This window comes from Scyliorhinus canicula, chromosome 2, assembly GCF_902713615.1.
Source record: "Scyliorhinus canicula chromosome 2, sScyCan1.1, whole genome shotgun sequence".
NCBI lineage: Eukaryota > Metazoa > Chordata > Chondrichthyes > Carcharhiniformes > Scyliorhinidae > Scyliorhinus > Scyliorhinus canicula.
This window is the reverse complement of record NC_052147.1, coordinates 204,066,554-204,088,730: the sequence shown is the minus strand read 5'-3', so window position 1 is coordinate 204,088,730 and position 22,177 is coordinate 204,066,554. Positions and strand designations below refer to the sequence as shown.

The 22,177-nt window shown below is 46.7% G+C and overlaps 1 protein-coding gene across 2 annotated transcripts in view; it reads left to right on the top strand.

Moving 5' to 3' along the window:
• The window catches only part of LOC119961897 (mitogen-activated protein kinase kinase kinase 20-like), a 171,492-nt gene that overhangs the window by 126,096 nt on the left and 23,219 nt on the right, over positions 1-22,177 (top strand). For both annotated transcript variants that reach the window (XM_038789395.1, XM_038789396.1), the window contains exon 17: positions 13,477-13,593. In XM_038789395.1, coding sequence (XP_038645323.1) covers positions 13,477-13,593 — 117 coding nt within the window. The remainder of the gene's footprint in view (positions 1-13,476; positions 13,594-22,177) is intronic.

The window sequence follows — 22,177 nt, the reverse complement described above, 5'->3', positions numbered from 1 at the left end:
ATTGGAGCACCTCTGGTGCCGGCGGGATTGGCGGCGCGGTGCACCCCCCCGGGGTCCTGGGGGGGGTGCGGGGCGATCGGACCCCGGGGGATGCCCCCACAGCGGCCTGGCCCGCGATCGGGGCCCACCAATCGGCGGGCGGGCCAGTGCCGTGGGGGCACTCTTTTTCTTCTACCGCCGCCATGGCCTCCACCATGGTGGAGGCGGAGGAGACCCCCTCCACCGCGCATGAGCCGGTGGTGACGTCAGCGGCCGCTGACGCACCGGCGCATGTGCGAACCGGCGAAGGCCTTTTGGCCAGTTCCGACGCCGGGTGGCGGGCACCAAAGGCCGTTGGCGCCGGTTTTCGCGCCACTCGGCATGGCACCAACCACTCCAGCGCGGGCCTAGCCCCTAAAGGTGCGGAGAATTCTGCACCTTTGGGGAGGCCCAACGCCGGAGTGGTTGGTGCCACTCCGCTACGCCGGGACCCCCCGCTCCGCCAGGTAGGGGAGAATCCCGGCCCTGTAGTGAGAGTACCTTTAAGAAATGGGTGTTTACTACTGCAGTGATGTCAGAGAGTGGGTGGAGCTGGGCTGTCTGTCAGCTTTTTACTTTTGTTTTAGGCTGTTTGCTGCAGGGTGTGTTTTAGTTTTGTTTTCAGTGTTGGAGCTGAAGCCAGACAGAGTGGGTGTACTGCTGTTCTCTCTGCCATCAAAAGACTATCTCTTGATCATTTGGTGAATTCAGAATTATAAATGTTCTCAGTAATGAATGTAAACCTAATGTGCTTCTGTAAAAAGGTGTTTCTTTTGTTTTCTGGATGTTTTCTGGGAAGTTATTAAGGATTACTTAGTGTTGTATTCTTTGGGGGTTATATTTGAATTGATGGTTGGTAAGATGTTCACTGTATGTTTTAAAAAGGTTAACTCGAGTTCATAGAATAAACATTGTTTTGCTTTAAAAAATACTTTTCCATTTCTGCTGTACCACACCTGTGGAGTGGGCCGTGTGCTCCCCATACCACAATCTATTAAAAGTTGTGGGTCAGGTGAACTCCATGATACACTTTGGGGTTCTCTAACCCTGGCCCATAACACTTGTCCTCTAGTTGACTTTGAGAGAGTGCAGAGGCAATTTGCCAGAATGGTCCCATGGATGAAAAATTTTAGCTGGAGAATTGGAGAAGCTGGAGTTGTCCCCCTTCAATTAAGGGCAATTTGACAGAGGTGCACATAATTAATGCAGATTTAGATAAGTTTTTTTTTAAATGTTTTTTATTCAGTTTTCATGTTTTATATTGAACAAATTACAAATTGTTAGAGAGAGAGAAAAAAAAAAGAACACGCAAAAATTAACATATATATTTACAGGTGAGCATTTTCGTAGTAATAACTGTGGCCTCCCCCTCTTTGCCGGCATACATATTTTACATTCCCCAACATGTTTATTGGCATTTATTTAGTTTGGTTTTGGGCCTTAGCTAGCCATCAAACCCCCGTAACGAGCCCGTAGCCCCCCCCCCCCCCCCCCCCCCCTACCTTCCCCCGACTATTCTTCCTCTTGTACGTTGGCCACAAACAGGTCCCGGAACAATTGCATGAATGGCTCCCACGTTCTGTGGAAGCCGTCGTCCGACCCTCGGATGGCGAATTTGATTTTCTCCATTTGGAGAGAATCCGAGAGGTCGGACAGCCAGTCTGCAGCTCTGGGCGGTGCTGCTGACCGCCAGCCAAACAGGATTCTACGGCGGGCAATCAGGGAGGCAAAGGCAAGGGCGTCCGCCCTCCTCCCCAGGAATAGATCTGGCTGGTCTGAAACCCCGAAGACCGCCACTATCGGGCATGGCTCCACCCTCACCCCCACCACTTTGGACATAGCCTCGAAGAAGGCTGTCTAGAACTCCACAAGTCTGGGGCAAGACCAGAACATGTGGGCGTGGTTGGCCGGGCCTCTTTGGCACCGCTCACATCTGTCCTCCACCTCCGGGAAGAACCTACTCATACGGTTTCTCGTTAAGTGGGCTCTATGTACCACTTTTAGTTGCGTCAGGCTGAGCCTTGCGCACGTGGAGGTGGAGTTGACCCTATGCAGTGCTTCGCTCCAGAGTCCCCACCCTATCTCCATCCCCAGGTCGTCCTCCCATTTCCCTCTTGTTGCGTCCAGTACGGTGTCGTCCCTATCTACCAGTCGGCCATACATGTCACTACAGTTCCCTTTCTCTAGGATACTTGCGTCCAGTAGGTCTTCCAGTAGTGTCTGTCGTGGCGGTTGTGGGTACGTCCTTGTCTCCTTCGTAGGAAGTTTTTGAGCTGCAGGTACCGTAGCTCGTTCCCCCCAGCTAGCTGAAATTTCTCTGTCAGTTCGTCCAGTGTTGCGATCCTGTCGTCCGTGTATAGGTCCCTGACTGTCAGTGCCCCCCCGTCCTGTCTCCACCTTTTGAAGGTGGCGTCAGTCAGTGCTGGTTTGAACCTATGGTTGTTGCAGATGGGAGCCTTGTCCGACATTTTGTTCAGGCCAAATTGCTGCCGCAGTTGGTTCCAGGATTGGAGGGTGGCTGTCACCACTGGGCTGCTGGAGTGTTTTTTGGGTGGGGATGGGAGTGCTGCCGTGGCGAGGGTCCGGAGGGAGGTCCCCATGCAGGAGGCCTCCTCCGCACGCACCCACTCGGCTTCTGGCTCCTGGATCCATCCCCTTACTCGCTCGGCTGTTGCCGCCCAGTGGTAGAATTGCAGATTCGGGAGGGCTAGCCCCCCCCTGGATTTTGTTTTCTGTAGGACCTTCTTTGGGATCCTAGCATTTTTACCCCCCCATACGAATGCCATGTTAGTCAAAGAAGAGCTGTTCCCATTATGAAAATGAAAATGAAAATTGCTCATTGTCACAAGTAGGCTTCAAATGAAGTTACTGTGAAAAGCCCCTCGTCGCCACATTCTGGCGCCTGTTCGGGAAGGCTGGTATGGGAATTGAACCGTGCTGCTGGCCTGCCTTGGTCTGCTTTAAAAGCCAGCTGTTTAGCCCTATCCTAAACCAGCCCCTGGTGCAAGGAGTAGGCAACACAGATTTAAGGTTTTGAGCAAACATAGAGGGGGGGGGGGAATGTGAGGAGAAACTTATTTTACTCAGCGGGTGGTAATGACTTGGAACTCGCTGCCCATAAATATAGTGGGAGGGGAAACGATGAATTCGTTCAAAAGGAAATTGGATGAGCACATGAGCAAAATAAACCGACTGAGCTACAGAGATCGAGCAAGGGAATGGGATTGACTGAATTGCGCTACATGGACTGGATGGGCCAAACACCATCCTTCAGTGCCTTAATAATCAATTCCAAAAGAAACATCCATTCTAACAGCAAGGCCTGCTGTAAATCACTGTAAAAGATCCCTGAATGGTGGGTGATAAGTAAAAAGAAAAGACAAGATTAAACTAAATACAAAAAAAAACCAAGGGAAAATAAACTGGAAGAGTTACTGGCAAAGAATGAAATGGAACAGCAATGTGAAACAGTTAAAAGTAATCGATAGAGTCCAGGAGAAAATTATATCGCACTAAAAAGCAAGAATAAACTAGCCATTAACAACGCACCATGGATGAATGAAGAATAAGGCACACAATAATGCAGCTTCTGTCATAAGACAACAAAGGAGAGGTTGACAAAAAGGAAATTCAAAAAGATTACAAAATGGGTCAAAAAACACAATTAGGAAAGCAAAGAGAAAGTTCAGAATTGAATTATCAAGAAATAATAAGCTATTTTACAGGCACATAAATACCAAAAGGAAAATCAGGTTAGGAATATGAAGGGATACACATGATGAAGTCACAGGTAATTACTGTAAAATGGTAGAAATAGTAAATGTCTTGGTACTTTGTCTCAGTATTTACCAGAGAGCAACATTAGAAAAGAGATCAAAAATAGACAAGAGGACATTTAAGATCATTGAAAAACTGATTAAATTTAGTGAGGACAAAGTCCCTAATTGCCCTAGCTAGGCCATTTCAGAGGGCATTTTAAGAGTAAACCACATTGCAGTGGATCTGGGTTAATGATGGTATATTTCCTTCGTTCAGGGACATTAGTGAACCGAGATGGGTTTTTCCGACAATCGGCAATGGTTTAATAGTCATTATTAGATTTTTAATTCCAGATTTTTGTTGAATTACCCTGAGCCTCTGGATTATCAGTCCAGTGATAATATCACTACGCCATCACCTGCCCCAAAGTTAGGGAAGAGATATCAGATACACCATTACAAAGATGTATAAACATGTATTAGAAACTGGAAGAGCATCTGAAGACTGGCAGACTGCTAATGTGATTCCTATATTTCAAAATGAAGATGGAACAAGTACAGGAAACTATAGACCACTGAGCTTAAAATTGATGGTAGGAAAAATAATAGGTCCCTTACTCGAAGATGTAATAGGATCTAAAAATATAACAGATGGATTTCAAAGGGGAGATCATGGTTGACCATCCTGTTTGACTTCTTTGAAGAGTAACAGACAGGTATATAAAGTTAAAGTAGTGGACCTAATACGTATCATTTCAAAATGACCTTCAATAAAGCATTGCATAGTAGACTCATGACTGAAGTCAGAATGTAGAGTCGGGGACAAGTAACATAATGGATAGCAACCTGACTACAAACAGAAATTATAAATTGGTTATTAAAGGTAGCTACTCGGACTGGCAAAAGATCCAATGCAGTGAACAATTTGGACTCCAGAATTGGAAGTACAATTTCAAAATTTATAGATGACACCAAACTGGAGGTATTAATGCACAGGATGAATGCGACAACATGCAGCAGAATATTAATAAACTTTCAGAATAGGCATGTAATTGACACAAGTGTCAGTATAGATAAGTGGGAGTTGGTGCATTTTGGGAAGAAGAATAAAAATGCCACTTCTTGGAAAATAATTGTATAAATAGAGAAAGAAAGCAGATAGGTTTGTGAGTGCAGATGCACAAATCGGATTAATAAAAGCATAAAACATCAAACAAATCGCTGGGGTTCATTTCCAGAGGGATAGAATTGAAAATCAGGGAAGTGATATTAAAATAAATTTGCATATAACCTTGGAACACTTCCTAGTTCCACATTGACGAAGGGATATATAGCGCCATTGGAGAAGATTTAAAAGAAGATTAACTAGGATGCTTCCAGAATTGCTGAAATATAAATTTGTCAGTTGAGGATGAACGACCTGGGCTTTTTATTTCTCTAGAAAAGAGCAGGCTGAGGAGGCGACCGAATAGAGTTCTCGATTATGAAAAGGATCAACGAAAATGAAAAATGAAAATCGCTTATTGTCACGAGTAGGCTTCAATGAAGTTACTGTGAAAAGCCCCTAGTCGCCACATTCCGGCGCCTGTCTGGGGAGGCTGGTACGGGAATCGAACCGTGCTGCTGGCCTGCTTGGTCTGCTTTAAAAGCCAGCGATTTAGCCCAGTGAGCTAGAGTAGATATGGAAAAGATATTTTGGTTTGCGGGGAATGGAAAAACTGGGCATCGTAAATACAAGGTGCTCATAAATAAATCCAATAGGGAATTCCACAAAGCCACCTTTGTCCAGGGGGTGGTTGGAATATGGAACTCATTACCACAACGAGTAATTGAGGTGAAGCTAGATAAACAGATGAAGGAGAAAGGAATAAAATATTACACAATAGCTTTAGATGAAGATGGTAGGAGGAGGCCCGTATGAAGTATAAACACTGGTGCAAACAGTTGGGTTGAATGCCTCATTTCTATTCTGCACATTCTATGTCAAATAATTGTACCCAATGGAGACCATGAAGACCAAAAACAAAAGTTCTCAATCAATTGCAAATCCACATAGTTTTAATACTGCACGTTTTTGACGATCGTGTGGTGATTGTATATGCCAGCAATGCAAGCTTCCCACTGATCCATCATTGCCAAATGGCAAGCAACATACCACTAGTGCATTACTAATGGCCTGCCCCAGCATCCAATTTCCCTTGTCCCCACCCACTCCCACCCCAAAGCAGAAAATCTCCCATCTTATTTCAAAAAGGATATGAAGCACCTTTAATGGACTTTATGTGGTTTGGTAAATGAGGTTGTTATTCCATAATTTGGTGAAGCATGTTCGGAATTTAGTGGTGTGATAGATTTATGGGCATGATCCTTCTATAATTTCACAGAGGTGATAGTTTGTTGTGTAGTTTGATGGTAGACATTGTATGATCTATATTTCAGAGGTTGAATTATCTGTAGTTTTGTGAAAGGTGCTGCTATTTCTGTGGTTTGTTGGAGGGTGTTAGTTCTGTCATTTGGCAGAGGTTGTTAGTTTATATGATTTGGAAGTGGCTACCGAGCATTATGTGGTTTGGTTGCTTGTTCTGTGATTTGATGAAGTATGCATGGTCTGTGGTTTGGTCGAGGTTTTGAGCTCAGTGGTTTGTTGGAGGTTTCACATCTGCCGAAGGACGTATTTGATGCTTCACGTAGATGATATTATGAAGAAAACCTGCTGCGTGTTTTTAAAGTCTCATTTATGCTACTTGATAGGAGAACTCAAACTTTAAAATAGACCCTTGGTTTTATAAATATTGTTTTAATAGATTTTATACATATTGAAATGAAGCTACTTAACACTGGGCAATAAGCATTTTCACATATTAAACTATGAGATTAGAATCTACTCCAGGTTTGATGCCGTACAGAGCTCCCTCTACATTTTCTAAAAGTATTCCAAATCCAGTCTCCGAGAAGTATCTTTCTCCAATATGGCATTTTAATTTTCTCATAACTGCTGTTCTTGTGTCCTATTTGAGTGGCATTTTTAAATAGTGCAGGTTAGAAATACCTTGTCCCGTCAATTCCTGGTACCTTGGGAATAAATTCAAACTATCCTTGAAATCTTCATCTGCCATCAAAAAAAAATGATCACAAATGTTAAGGCAAGTGGATTGTTGTGAGAGCGTTAGAGTTTTGGTTTGTTTAATGGATGATCTTTCATAATTCTTTGAGGTCAATGACTTTTTGTTCAGTAGAGTCTATTCTTTATGTTTGATTTTCCGAGTCAGCAAGCACTGTTTATGATTCTAAAACTGTTGCTAATACAACAGAAATCATAGTTAAAAGGGCAGCACGTTCTCCTTCTGAATGTGCATGGGAGATATCTTGACTCTAGATTTCATTGTAATCTTAGCAGTTACAATATTTCTTCAATGGCTTTGTAAATGTTAGTTTAAGTTTTAAAAACCTTTTTTCTGTGCGTTTCTACACTTCAATGTACAGCAAAACCACCAAATTACTACCTCAAGTTGCATTTTATTTTCATGCTTTTAGCTCTAAGTGACTCATTTTGTGTTCTTTAAGGATCCTATATCACATAGGCAGCCCCATTTAAAACTGTTGCGCTGAGGATGGTTGAATATAATCAAAAATGCCCCATTTAGTCAGAAGTCATTTTCTTTTCAAAAGGCAAATGTTATTTAATCTTTCAGCTGTTCATTGTGCCATCATAAATACTTTCTTTTTGCTGCAGTGTGGGGCTGAAATGAGCCCACTAATTGCCTCCTATTTCCAATGACATGTGGTGGTTTAGTGGGAAGAGAACGCAGCAGGGAGGAGGAAATAGGAGGCTGAGAAAATGAGAGCTAATTATTTTCACTTGCTCATGTCAGGTTGGTGTCAGGCTTGTTTTTACAAACTAGAAGGTTTAGCACTAAATAAAACAAACTGGCGTCATGTTTTTATATACTGGCAATGTCATGAAAGCAGCTGCACGGCAAATAATGCCTGCAATTGCATGGACACCATCTGATTTCCACTGTGTGTCTGTGCTAATGAGTATATCACAGTGGTGCCAAGTGAAAGGTGCTGAATTATGTATGATTCTTCATTAGTGCAGTAATAGTTCTGTACATCATTATGGGACATTGTTTCTCCTGAGGCGATTAAAAAAAATCCTCTGTTCAAGACCTAGTAGTAACCCCTACATGCTAGTGAGGTCCACTTGTGTAGTTCTATGTGAGCAGCTTCCTGTAGATTCTTTTTTATATTTACAATTGTCCCAAGGGATGTTGGAACAGTAGGCAATGACATTGTAAACAGAATAGAGTAACACAGATTAACAGATACTTATCTGATCTCGGGCCTCATTTCCACTTAAAACCAACCAGTAACATTTGCTGATCTGCCGACCAAGATAATGATGCAGAGTAGAAATGTTGTGGGGCTTAGATGTTTGTCATATACTGTCAGTTAATACTGACAGTTTCTGAAGTTTTATTTCAGAACTTCCATCAGTCCTTTAGCATGCTAAGTGAAAATCTTTATTTAAAAGTTTAATTGGTAATTGTGAGCAGTTTCAAGCACCCCTCAGTTTAGATACATGCATAAAACTTTGCTACATTCAAGGCATAGCAATATATTTCCATATGGCAGCATTTTTGTACAATAATATTTGCATGTGGAAAGTTGTGTGAGCAATGTTTGGCATCTGGCAAATAATTTACCCATAAAGTGGAGACAGCTGATGTTGTTTTATTTACCTTGCATATCTTTTCCTCCCCTATATTAAGAATTGGGCGAGAGATACCTGTTCCTGGGCTTTTGCTTCATGATTGATTGGCATAAAGTGAATAAAAGTCATCGTGGATAATCTCAGGAAAGATATAGAGGTTTTGGTGGGGGTACAGCACAGATTCGCTGGAATTACACTTAATTCTGAGGAGAAGTTGTATGAATATAAGTTATATTCGACTGAGTTTAGGAAGTTGAGGGATGATCTGATCACAATATTTAACATGATTAAGAAATTTACAGGTTAGATCTTAAGAAACTGTTTCACCTTGAGATTTCCAGAACAAGAGGGAAAATCTTAGCCCAGTCCTTAGGCTGAAATCAGCAAGCACTCTTTCGCACACAGAGTGGTGAAAAACTGGGCTGTGTTGTTAGTAGAAATGTTCAAGACTTGAGATTGACAGATTTTAGTTGGGTACGATTGTTGAAGGATGTAAAAGAAGAACTGGTGAATAGAATTTAGATACATATCACCCATTATCTAATTTAGTGGTGGGAACTCAAGGATCTGAATATTCTACTCCTGTTCTTTTATTTCCATATTTCTCTGGAAGGATTTGGCTGTGAGCTCAGTGACAAAATAGCTTACTGGCTGCTTGAAAGATTGTTCTCCCTGAAGTAGGGCAGAATTTAACCGAGTAGCAGATTTTGAGCAACAATGGAATCTGAAACAAGAATAGAGAAAGCTGGAAAAACCCAGGTCTGGCAGTATCTGCTGGGAGCAGGGCTGGCTCAAGGTACCGGCAACTCGGGCAGTCACCCGGGGCGCCATGTGCTAGGGGGCGCCATCAAGGAGTGCGTGACTGGCGTCAGAGACCCGGCGCCGCGTAAAAGACTCGGGTCCCGCGCATGCGCAATTGGGCAGGTGCCAACTAGCGCATGCGCGGTGGCCGCCCTCCCCCAGGCCGCCCCGCACAAACATGGCGGATGGATCCAGGCTCGCCGGTGGAAGAAAGGAGGCCTGCCAACAGAGAGACCAGCCCGCCGATCGGTGGGTCCCGATCATGTACCAGGTCACTCCGGCCCCCCCCCCCCCCCCCCCCCCCCCCCCCCCCCCCGGCAACCCTAGGGCCGGCGCTGGCTGGGAGAGAAAACATAGTTAACATTTTGAGTCTGACCCCTCATACCAAAATAGAGGGAGAAATTCTAGTTCTCATGAGCCAGACGAGTCGAAACATTAATGGCCTTAGTAAGTTGTTCATCAGCTGGTGTCCTGAAGGTATCCCACCTCTGTGCTTTCCCATATGGCAGGCCATACTCATGTCAGCCCTGACTCAATTGGTAGCAATTCCGGCCTCTGAATCATAGGGTTCCTGGTTCAAATCCCGCTCCAGGTCTTGAGCACAAAATAAATCTAGGCCGATATTCCAGTGCAGTACCAAGGGTCTGCTGCACAGTCAAAGCTGCCATTTTTCGGATCGGGCATGAAGTCAAGGCTCCATCCGTCTACCCAGGTTGATGTGAAAGATGCCATGCGCTATTTCAGAGAAGAGGGGGTAGTGAATAACTATATGAAACTATATGAATGCAAGTCTTTTTTTTTGATTGACATTAGCAATTAACTATGTAGATTGTCATGTGAGTACAGGCAGATCCTCTTTTCACTGTTCTTTAACAGGCTGGTGTCATTTTGTTCTCCACAAAGTAACAATTTCACAAATTTATAAGGGCCATGTTTTATAACTGCAGGCATATAAATATAGTTGGAAGGAAAGTCAATGGGACTGATATAAAATGCAGAAAATCATATCATGCACTGGAAGATAAAAGAGAATAAAAGGGGCATTCATGAAGGTGTTGCTTGTGTGGATAAAATCCAGTGCATTGTTACAATTTTGGTGGTGTAGTTAGCCGGTGAACATTGTTTCCACTAATAAATTGGAAGCATTGTTTACATGCCACAAAAACACTCACAAAGATGTGATTTATGTATCAGATTTTACAGTTAGTGAAGTGTATGCATTTTGGTTCTAATGAGTTTTAAACGGTTGACTGAGAGAAATGATGCACAAAGGTTCCTCTTATGAGCTGGCATACCTTTCATATAGTTGTTGTTAAATTTTATTCAATGTAAAATCTACTCCTCTTCAGCCTGCTGCTGTGGGGATTGCCTATTCCCACCAAGGATGAAAGTCATCAGACAGATTTGAACTTTTCTGGGGCGGGGGAAGGGAATCAAGAGTTCCACTTATACAATGCACACAGTGCTGCCAACAGCGAACAAACAGAAGTCATCTGGGGCTAACAAAGGACTTGTCACCTTGTCATGCCTCCCTTACAGATAATGCAATTCCTATGTACATCATGAATAAGCATTGAAAGGGAAAGATTTGTGCCCCTTCTGTCCGCAAATGCATTTGTAAATTAAGCATGCTAACACAGTGAAAATATCTCAATGTGGGCTCATGTTGGGAATGTGTCAGGGCACATGGGTGAAAATTAATTCTTGCTCATTTCTAGCAAAAATATTAGAGCACCTTTTTAGATTTGTAGGAAAGGCAACTTTTTTCTAATTTTGCATTAAAATTAGAAATGTTTGTGCAAGAAAATAAAAATTTGCATGGTTTTTAACAAAACTAATATAGATAGAAGAAGAAGAACAGTACAGCACAGAACAGGCCCTTCGGCCCTCAATGTTGTGCCGAGCAATGATCACCCTACTTAAACCCACGTAACCCGTATACCCGTAACCCAACAATCCCCCCATTAACCTTACACTACGGGCAATTTAGCATGGCCAATCCACCTAACTCGCACATCTTTTGGACTGTGGGAGGAAACCGGAGCACCCGGAGGAAACCCACGCACACACGGGGAGGACGTGCAGACTCCACACAGACAGTGACCCAGCCGGGAATCGAACCTGGGACCCTGGAGCTGTGAAGCATTGATGCTAACCACCATGCTACCGTGAGGCCCCAAATATGGAGAAGATTTTCCCAGATGGGAGACTGTGGGAGCTGTTAAATCTCTATAATGGTTTATACCGCCCATAGAATCCCTAGTGCCGAAGGAGGCAATTCGGCCCTTCGAGTCTGCACAGACTGTCTGAAAGAGCACCCGATCTAGGCTCCACTCCCCGCCCATCCCCATAGCCCACTAAGGGGCAATTTTAGCATGGACAATCCACCTAACTTACACATCTTTGGACTGTGGGAAGGAACTGGAGCACCTGGAAGAAACCTGGAAGAAACCCATGCAGACATGGGAGAATGTGAAAACTCCACACAGTCACCCAAGGCTGGAATTAAACCTGGGTCCCTGGCACTGAGCCAGCAGTGCTAACTATTGTGTCAGCATGCTGCCCTTTATTGAAATAATTGAGAAAGATACAAATCATGGAATCCTACAGCACTGGGTGAAACCCTTTAACCATATGTGCTTGTGTCAGCCTCTGAAATAATAGATATTACTGCCTGGTTACATAACCATTGTAAGCAAAATAAAGTATGTATCAAAATATGTTAATTGGTCGTCTTAGTGAGTAACTGCATTACTCGATATGATACTCAAACTTGGAGATCAGGGAGTCAAATTTTGGTCCCTGGTCTGAGCAGATTTGCTGATCTCCAAGTGGCATCAAGGCATCACAAATAATCCTGTGCCCCTTGATTTCAGGAGCAAAGAAAATTAGCCAGTCTTTCTACTCCTGATTGTTTCCACTGTCCCCTACTGGACGGTGTGTATCTGGTACCTGGATACAACACTCTCACTGCCAAATAACCACTACGATTCAGTGTCTGGGTTAATTTGTGAAAAACAATCATTTGGTGAGTTTGTGAGATTGTAGTAGAAGATTGTAGGGGCAAATATTAGCAGTAAGCCAGCAGTCTGCAGAGCAATGTAATCCATTTTAAATTAATGTGTCAGCTACTGCAGTCAAGCCAAATATTTAAATATGCTTTTTGAATGACTCCGAAATATATTTATTTCAGTTTTGTGACATCTCGAAAAAGATTGATTTCTAAAATAGAATTAAATGTTGTGTTTCTGAATCACTGTTTCTCTTTACTTGCTTCTGTGGGGAATTCAAATCACCAGTCTGTTAGACTGTTCTACAGTTTAGATAGAATAACTATATTGTTAATATTGCTGGGTTTAGGTATTTGAAAAGTTTCTGCATGTATTTGAGCAAACATAATGCTTGTTTGGCAATTTAGTATATTAGGAATATTTTTGCAATCATTGGAATGTTTATTAATGTAACAACTCAATTTATATTTTGCTCTGTAATGAGCTAATCCCTGGAGTCGACATTTTTAAAAACACAATTGTACGTCTACAGCAGCCTCTAGGCTGTGCTGTTGAATCACCTTTCCCCTAGTGAATAACATTTTGTAGATTTCTACTGGTACAAAATTAATTACAATAAAGAATTCCTGAATAATTTCAAGCATTGCTCCTTATGCATCCGCAACCGTATAAAAAAAGATTTAATTTGAACTTTAAAGTCTTGGGAAATCATGTTTTCCCATGCTCATAGGGAACAGACTTGTAATAATTAATGCATGCACTTCTGTGTAACCATTGCACCACTTCCTCACGAGAAAAAAGGAACAATATGTCCCTAACTAAATTTCTGTTTGTAAAATATAACAGCGTTAAATTTGGTTAAATCAAAAAGAGCTTTGAAATCACTTGGGAGGTCACCTTAATAGTAAACAAAAATAATTGTTTCATTTGGCAGTGTTTGCATATTCAAGTATGACGAGTGATGTTTTTGAATTGCATGGCAGGCCAACCCCCTTCTGACCAAGATCTGTTACCTGGTTTCAGATAAAATGTTGCTTGTCATTGGGCTTTGAAAGAAAATACAGTTGGCATTTATATATGTCAAAATCTGACAGTAAAATAGATGTAAAGCTTTTCTTTGATGAAATGACATACTCACACATACCCTGTTACAACTTGTTTCTGTTCTTGTCAGGATTCTAAATGGAAAATGTATGTGGAAGTGGATGGTGACGAAGTGGCATTGACCTACATCAAGGATGTAACTTTCAATGCTAATCGGCAGGATACAGATGTAATTAAAATGACCAAGGTAAAGCTGTTTGGGCACACATTTTGTGTAAATTCATTTAATGTTGAACATTTAAAGCCAATATGTTTTAGCATTTTTGTCCATTAAGATGGATGTCATGTTGTCAGCAACGTAGAGTCGCGTTTACATGAATTCGACTTTTCTGCAATTTAGTTCGACTCACGTTCTCCATATTACTATGTGCACAGCTTGATGGCAGAATTGTAACTTATTACTAGAGATCAAAATGAAATATTATACAGCTTGCATTTATTCCTTTTTGTTATGTCAGCTCCTAAATGTTAGTGTATCAGAGCAATGATTCATCTGCTTAATTGTGCTGCACAAAATATGCTTGTACAATTCAGTGAGTCTGATTGTCTCAGTGGTAGCAATCCAGTCTCTGAGTCAGATATTTGTGGGTGAAAGCTCTTTCTAGAACATAATCCCAGGTCTCCTATTCCTGTTCCAGAGAATGTAGAAGGTCCTGTGAAGGACGGCAGACAAGACCCTGATGTTTTAGTAAAATTTAGTCCTCAATAAGCATAAAGAACACATAAAATTAATCTTATTTGCCTTAACTGTCTACAAAACACACTGAGCTGCAGATAATTAATTGGCGATGAAGTATTTTGAGATGTAAAACACGACTTTCTAATGCACCATAATTCTATCATGGTGGAAATTGCATAGAATTACAACATTGGCTCTACGTGTTTATATCGACAATTATCTCCATGACAGCAGCAGTCTTAAATTCATGTGGCTACTTGTTTCCATATCCCTTTCCTTCAACTAACTACCAAATTAATTGTTAACAATTGATATGAGGCTAGATTTAACAGGCTGCCCTGGACAAGAAGCTGGGGGTGGGAGCACGCCCACAATCCTTGTAGATGCCCTGCAGCAATTTCATTGCTTTAACACAAAACTTCAGAGGCAGTCCTGTATTAAAGAGATGCCAGCCAATTGGAGGCACCTCTTCCATCCTGCCAGTGCCTGCGGGAGCTTTAGCCGCTGCTGGGGCTACATTCGTCATGTCTTGTGTCTCACAGGATCACCTGGCGATAAGGCGGGCCCTTCTGGTGTCCCCTGTCCCCGGCCACAACCCCAGGACATGTCAAGTGACGAGGCAGCACTGGGCAGCGACGCAAGCCCCCAAACGCCAGCCTGCGCCAATCCGAGGACGGCACACATGCTGGGGTACATCAGGTGGAGATAGGAATCCCTGAGGAGGTGGGCAGTCAGAGGGCGGACTGACCCCAGGGACAAGCTGCCGTTCAGATGGGTCTTGGGCTTCTGGAAAGGGCAGTGCCATTGATGCTTCAATCACAGAGTCAGGGACTACATAACTGGTTGTCAGCAACCATCCAGTTGAAGGAGTGCCGGCCATGCGTGCCACCCAGGCCAATATCACACAGGTGGCGTTCATGGTGAGATCTTGGGAACAAACATATTGGCCATGGGTTAGGATGTCCAAGGCCTCAGGCACTGTGGGCAGGTGGTGGCTGAGGCACAGGACAGGCAGCTATGTACCAGAGTCACCTGGACATTGCAGCAGCACTCCAGAGCTTGGCCCAATCACAATGGATCTTGGCTGGAGGCGTCAAGGGCGTTGCCCGGGTGCTGGCTGACCTGAGCCAATCACAGAGAGATGTGGCGCAGTCGCTGAGTGAGGTGGCCCTTTCCTTGTGCTCCATGGCGGTGCACTATGAGACCTCGGTCGAGACGAGAGCTGGCCTCCAGGACTGGCCTCCAGGACTGGCAGCGCCTGGTGGCAGGGGAGCCCCCAGAGCTTGCTCCAGCTGCACCACTGTCCCAAGGAGGAGCACTGGGGCCATTGGGCACCCTGAGAGAGGAGGATGTTATGGGGCCTGTGCCGGTCACCCCCACAGGGAAGGTGCTAGAACACTGCAGCGCCTCAGACACCCACTCTACCCCTCCCCTCCTGTCCCTGGCGCATCTGATGGGCAGCGAGCAACAGGGTGGCACAATGCCACCTGGGACACCTGAGAGCTGCCAGGCCCATCCACGCCTGGTCACTCCCGAGGGCGTCCGCCATAGGTGACCCAAGTCACAGGGCGGGAATCGCAAAGGGCCCCCCCCCAACACCTGGGGATCCACCTAGACGTAGCATTAGGGTCTGTAAGACCAGAAAGTTAGGCCCCGTTGTTAAGTTGGAACTGGTGCACCACACAGGATAGCGTTAGGGGCTAGGGCACAAACCTGTAGAAACATGTTCACCTGTTCACAAACATTTAAATCTACCTTGGTCGAGCATAACGGTGGTGCAGTGGTTAGCACTGCTGCCTACGGCATTGAGGACCCGAGTTCGATCCTGGACCCGCGTCACTGTCCGTGTGGAGTTTGCACATTCTCCCCATGTCTGCATGGGTTTCACCCACACAACCCAAAGATGTGCAGGGTAGGTGGATTGGCCACACTAAATTGCCCCTTAATTGGGAAAAAAAATTAATTAGTTACAGAAAGTTAATTTTTAAAAACCTGCCTCGTTGCTCTGTCAGAAAGGTATGTGGGATGGGCTGGCTGCAGAGGGGGCATTCGAGGGGGTGGGAATGTGCAGCCCTTGGAAGGTGGGCATGGGCCAAGGCCCCAGATCAGCCACCACTCACCGCCCTGGTACCCGGCCCCTCACCATCCCTCTCCACCCGAAACCCCCCCCCCCCCCCCTCCGCACCCCATATCCCCACCTCCACCACCCCAAGATTCGATGGAACTGTGTGATGGAATGGCCAGCTTGCACGCAGGCATCACCCAGGTTGACGGTGGAAAGTCTGTCGTGGACAGGAGTCACGTTTTTGAGTGATGCACAGCACTAGAGCTCATTGCAGAGCGGGTCGTCATCATTCTCCATCCCATGTACCAGGCCCGGTGTTACTGCCAATCCAGGGCCTGCACCCTGTAGTGAGGCAGGTAGGAATATGGAGGGGGTTGCAAGTGCAGGGGAATGGGGGGGGGTGGGGGGCAGATGTTGGTGCAGGAAGGGTGGCCCTGGGAGGGGATGGTTGGCTGGGGGTGGGGGAATGGTTGGCTGGGGGTGGGGGATTGTGGGGCTGGAACGGAATGTTCGTGTGGCTGTCAGTCAGGCCTCTTAGTTGACAAACCCGGAGGCGATTAGAGCATCCCATGCGTGCCCGGCCCTGCCGCACACATTGTGCCGCCACCTGTGCCTGCACAGGCCCCATGCACTGCCCATCCTGGCTTTCCCCCACATCCTCCTCATTGGACAAGGTCTGCCGTTTATCCCCCTCCTCCAGCATGTCGCCCCTCTGCTGCGCAATGCTGTGCAGGACACAGCAGGCCACCACGATGTGGCAGACCCCCCTAGGCCTATACTGGAGGGCACCGCTCGAACATGCCGTAGTCGCAACATCGGCCTGTAGGCGTCATCAGCAGTGATCGCAGCAGATAATCCCTGTCGCGGTTCCAGCTGTGGCAGAAAGACCATATGGTCCCCCTACTCAGCCGGAGTCTTCAACGGCATGCCCAGTCCGTCAAGTTCCTCGAATGACGAGCGCTGGCGGTATACATGAACCCTGGATAAATGAAGAGTGCAGGAGTGCATGCCACGAGCAACATCAGGCATACCAAAAAATTAGGTGTCAACCTGGTGAAGCTACAACACAGGACTACTTGTGTATCAAACAGCATAAGCAGCAAGTAATAGATAGAACTAAGCGATTCCACAACAAACGCATCAGATCTAAGCTCTGTAGTCCTGCCACATCCAGCTGTGAATAGTGGTGGACAATTAAACAATTCACTGGAGGAGGCGGCTCCACAAATATCCCCATCCTCAATGATGGAGGAGCCCAGCATGTATGTACAAAAGAAAAGGCTGAGGCATTCGCAACAATCTTCAGCCAGAAGTGCCAAGTGGATGATCCATCTCGGTCTCCTCCAAAAGTCTCCACCATCACAGATGTCAGTCTTCAGCCAATACGATTCACTCCATGTGAGATCAAGAAAGGGGTGAAAGCACTGGATACTGCAAAGGATTTGGACCCTGACAATATTCCGGCAATTGTACTGAAGACTTATGCTCCAGAACTTTCCGCACCCTTAGCCAAGCTGCTCCAGTGCAGCTGCAACACTGGCATCTACCCGACAATGTGGAAAATTGCCCGGGTGTGTCCTGTACACAAGAAACAAGCCAAATGAAACCCAGCCAATCACCGCTCTATCAGTCTACTCCCCATCATCAGCAAAGTGATGGAAGGAGTCCTCAACAGTGCTATCAAATGGCACTTACTCAGAAATAACCTGCTCACGGACGCTCAGTTTGGGTTCCGCAGGGTCACTCAGCTCCTGACCTCATTACAGCCTTGGTTCAAACATGGACAAAAGAGCTGAATGCCAGAGATGAGGTGAGAGTGACTGCCCTTGGCATCAAGGCACCATTTGACCGAGTATGGCATCAAGGAGCCCTAGCTAAACTAGAGTCGATGGGAATCGGAGAGAACTCTCCGCTGGTTGGAGTCATACCTGGCACAAAGGAAGATGGTTGTGGTGGTTGGAGGTCAATCATCTCAACTCCAGGGCATCACTGCAGGAGTTCCTCAGGGTAGTGTCCTAGGCCCAACCATCTTCAACCACTTCATCAATGACCTCCCTTCCATCATGAGGTCAGAAGTGAGGCTGTTTGTGGATGACTGCACAATGTTCAGCACCATTTGCGACTCCTCAGATAATGAAGCAGTCCATGTCCAAATGCAGCAAGACCTGGACAATATCCAGGCTTGGGCTGACAAGTGGCAAATTACATCATGGCACACAAGTGCCAGGCAAAGACCATCTCCAACAAGAGAGGATCTAACCATCGCCCCCATTCAATGGCATTACCATCGCTGAATCCCACACGATTAGCATTCTGGGGATTACCATTGATCAGAAACTGAACTGGATTAGCCATATTACTACTGTGGCTACAAGGGACGGTCAAAGGCTAGGGAATCCTACGGCGAGTAACTCAGGGCGAGATTCTCCCAAAACGGGAGAAATCGTAAAGCTGGCGTAAAACCCGGGCGGGTTTTACGGCAGCGCGCCCCTTCCCGACGGGGGACCGATTCTGGTCCCCGGTCGGGGCTAGCAGCCCGACGCCGTAGGCTCCGGCAAGACGGGCTTAACGAAAATCGTTAAGCCCGCTTGCCGGAGTTAGCGCCGGCTGACGCGTCATATGACGTCAGCTGCGCATGCGCAGTTTGGAAGACTCCAACCCGCGCATGCGCGGGTGACATCATCGCGTTTTTGCGCGAAACCCGCGCATGCGTGGGCCGGGTTGCCCCTCAGCCGCCCCGCGAATGGATACTGCGGGGCGGCGGAAGGACAAGTAGTGCGCGGGCATCGGGCCCGCTGCCCGCGATCGGTGCCCACCGATCGCGGGCCCATGGCACCCTTGGCACGGCCGTGGTACGGCCGTGCCAATCGGTGCCATGGTTATTAATAGCGAGTTTGTGACGCCGTTTTTACGAACGGCAAGACCAGGTGTGTTTGCCGTTCGGAAAAACGGCGGAAAGGGCTGGGACTTCGGCCCATCTAACAGCTGAGAATCGCTGCCGGCCGTAAAAAAACGGCGGTAGCGATTCGGGTCGGGACTTCGGCGGGGGGGGGGGGGGGAGAATAGCGGGAGGGCGGCAAAAATGTCAGGAAGGCCCTCCCGCTATTCTCCCACCCGTCGTGGGGGTCGGAGACTTTCGCCCTCAGTTCCTGACCCCCGCAGAGCCTGTCCACCATCTACAAGGCACAAGTCAGGAGTGTAATGAAATACTCTCCACTTGCCTGGATGAGTGCAGCTCCAACAACACTCAGGAAGCTCGACACCATCCAGGACAAAGCAGCCCATTTGATTGCTCCACCTTCCAAGACATTCAAACTCTCCACCACCGACGAACAGTGGCAGCCATGTGTACCATCTGCAAGATGCACTGCAGTAACGGTTCCTTAGACAACATCTTCGAAATCCATGACCACTGTCATCTAGAAGGACAAGAGCAGCAGATACTAGGGAACCCCACCACCTGGTGTTTCTCCTCCAAGTCGCTCACCACCCTGACTTGGAAATATATTTTCGTTCCTTTGCTGTCGCTGGGGCAACATCCTGGAACTCCCTCCTTAACAGCACAGTGGGTGCAACTATACCTGAAGGACTGCAGCAGCTCACGAAGGCAACAAAACACCACCTACTGAAGGGCAACTAGGGATGGGCAATAAATGCTGGCCTAACCAGCGAGGCCCATAACCCACAAATTAATTTTTTTTAAATATTTTTTTTTTAAATTATGCGGCGCCTCCTTACCACCATCTCCTTGGTCTGTTGGGCTGCCAGCTCTCCATCCTCACTAGCTGGCTCCTGTTCCTCTGAGACAGGCTCCGCTGTGCAGGGTCCTCCCCCAGCAGCTCCTGTTCGTAAAGCTTCAGTGCATCCGGCACGGCTGCAACGGCCAGGCAGATGGCAACTAATCCTGGTTGGATTCCGAAATCCATTATCTGCAGGGTGTGAAAGGCAGGCATGTTAGCGTGGTGCGTATCCCCGTGCCCAACCGGATCCAACAGGCTACACGATGACACCCGTTTTCACTGCAGCTCCAACTCCCGCTTGTCTCCCCCACCCCAGTCGTTCCCCCTGGAACTGCACCCCTGACCCCCTCAGTGCCTGGTCTGGCGGAGGCCTCTGGCCCTGGAAACCATCCCTGCTGGCAGGGGTACCGGTGGCTGGCACTACCCATGCTATTGGTAAGCTCCATAGCCCCATCCGCTACCCGCCTGTTTGGGCTACCATGGACGTTGCCCTTGGTTGGGCCGCATGATGCCTCACCAGCGGGTGGTGTCCAGTTGTGGGGGTCCGGGGGTGGAGGAGTGGTGGTGGGGTGGAGGAAGGGGCTGGAGGTGGAGTGGGGTGTGTGTGCAGCCACACGGGCCAATGTTGGTGGTCAGGATGCCATTGCCTTGCAGGCCGCGGCAATGGCGGTCTGTGACTGGACATCCTGGTCCCGGGAGGAGACCCCAACCCCACGGCCCATCCCCTGGTTACCCCGCTACTCCCCTCAGCCTTGGCACATACCCCCCCCCCCCCCCCCCCCCCCCCCCCCCCCAACCCTCAGCCAGCCGTGTCAGCAGCAGGACTGGCAGTCCACGGTCGCACCTCTGGGAGCATGTCCTACCTCCAGTCTGTCCCTCAGCAGCCACGGCTCCTGTTTCCCGATTTTTAAAACCACAAGCGAATCTCTCCATCTGTAATTCCTCCTGGCGGAGGCGGAGCATCATGGGAATCCTGGAGAATACTGGGTGATGTGTTGGGTAAGCTGGGTCTGTGAGGACTGCGTTTACTGTAGCAGTGAGAGAGACAGGCTTCCAACACTTGAAGAAATGCAACTCAATTTTATTGAACTCTTAACTATCATACATGCCTTAACTGTGGGTTGACACTCTGCTGACTTGACTGGAGACCTGAGGCTAACCTGACCAGACTATCCTACTACCACATTTTGTATGTTCTAGTTGCTGCTCACGTACTCCGACTTTCTTAGAGGCTCGATCCCGAGAGAGCGGGGAAACTAGTGCCCTCTGGCTTTATAGTAGTCGTGTCCTGTCTGGTGATTGGCTGCTGTGTTGTGTGTGTTCACTGGTCATCCTGTGTGTCAATCACTGCCTGTCTGTGCACCATCATATGCCTGTGTGTATATTATGACATCTCCCCTTTTTTTTTAACTTTAAAAAAAAAATGTGTGTAGGTCAATAATTAGTGAGTGTGTGTGTGTACAGGAGCCTGACTATATACAAAATATGTTAACGTATTTACATGGGAAGGTGTCTAGTGCAGATAGAGGGCAGATAACAAATTAGGAAGAAACAATATGTACAGATGTGTAAACAGATCAAAAGGTAATGCAACATTCAGTTTATAAATTCAGTCTCTGTGGTGGGCGACGAATTCTGGTTGACCGAACGAGCATTTGGCTCCATTGAGTCGGAGGCCATGCTCGTGGATCCTGTGGAACACTCGCTTGAGGCGATCGATGTGCTCCTGCGGAGTTGTGGACCAGATAATGATATCATCGATGTACATGCGCACCCCCTCGATGCCCTCCATCATTTGTTCCATTATGCGGTGGAACACCTCCGAGGCGGGGTTGATGCAAAAGGGCATCTGGTTGTAACAGTAACAACTAAATGGGGTGTTAAATGTGCACAGCTTTCGACTGGACGCGTCCAGCTGTATTTGCCAAAACCCCTTGGAGGCATCCAGCTTTGTGAAAAACTTGGCATGAGCCATTCTGCTGGTGACCTCTTCTCGTTTAGGTATTGGGTAATGTTCCCTCATGATGTTACGGTTCAAATCTTTGGGGTCGATACAGATGCAAAGTTCCTCTGACGGTTTTTTGACACAAACCATGGAGCTGACCCAGTCCATGGGTTCCGTGACCTTAGAAATGACGCTCTGGTCCTGGAGATCTTGCAGCTGCTGCTTGAGGCGGTCCTTAAGGGGTGCCGGCACCTGACACGGTGCATGAACCACAGGTGTGGCATTCGGCTTCAGCAGTATCTTGTATCGGTAGGAGAGTGTGCCCATACCTTCGAAGACACC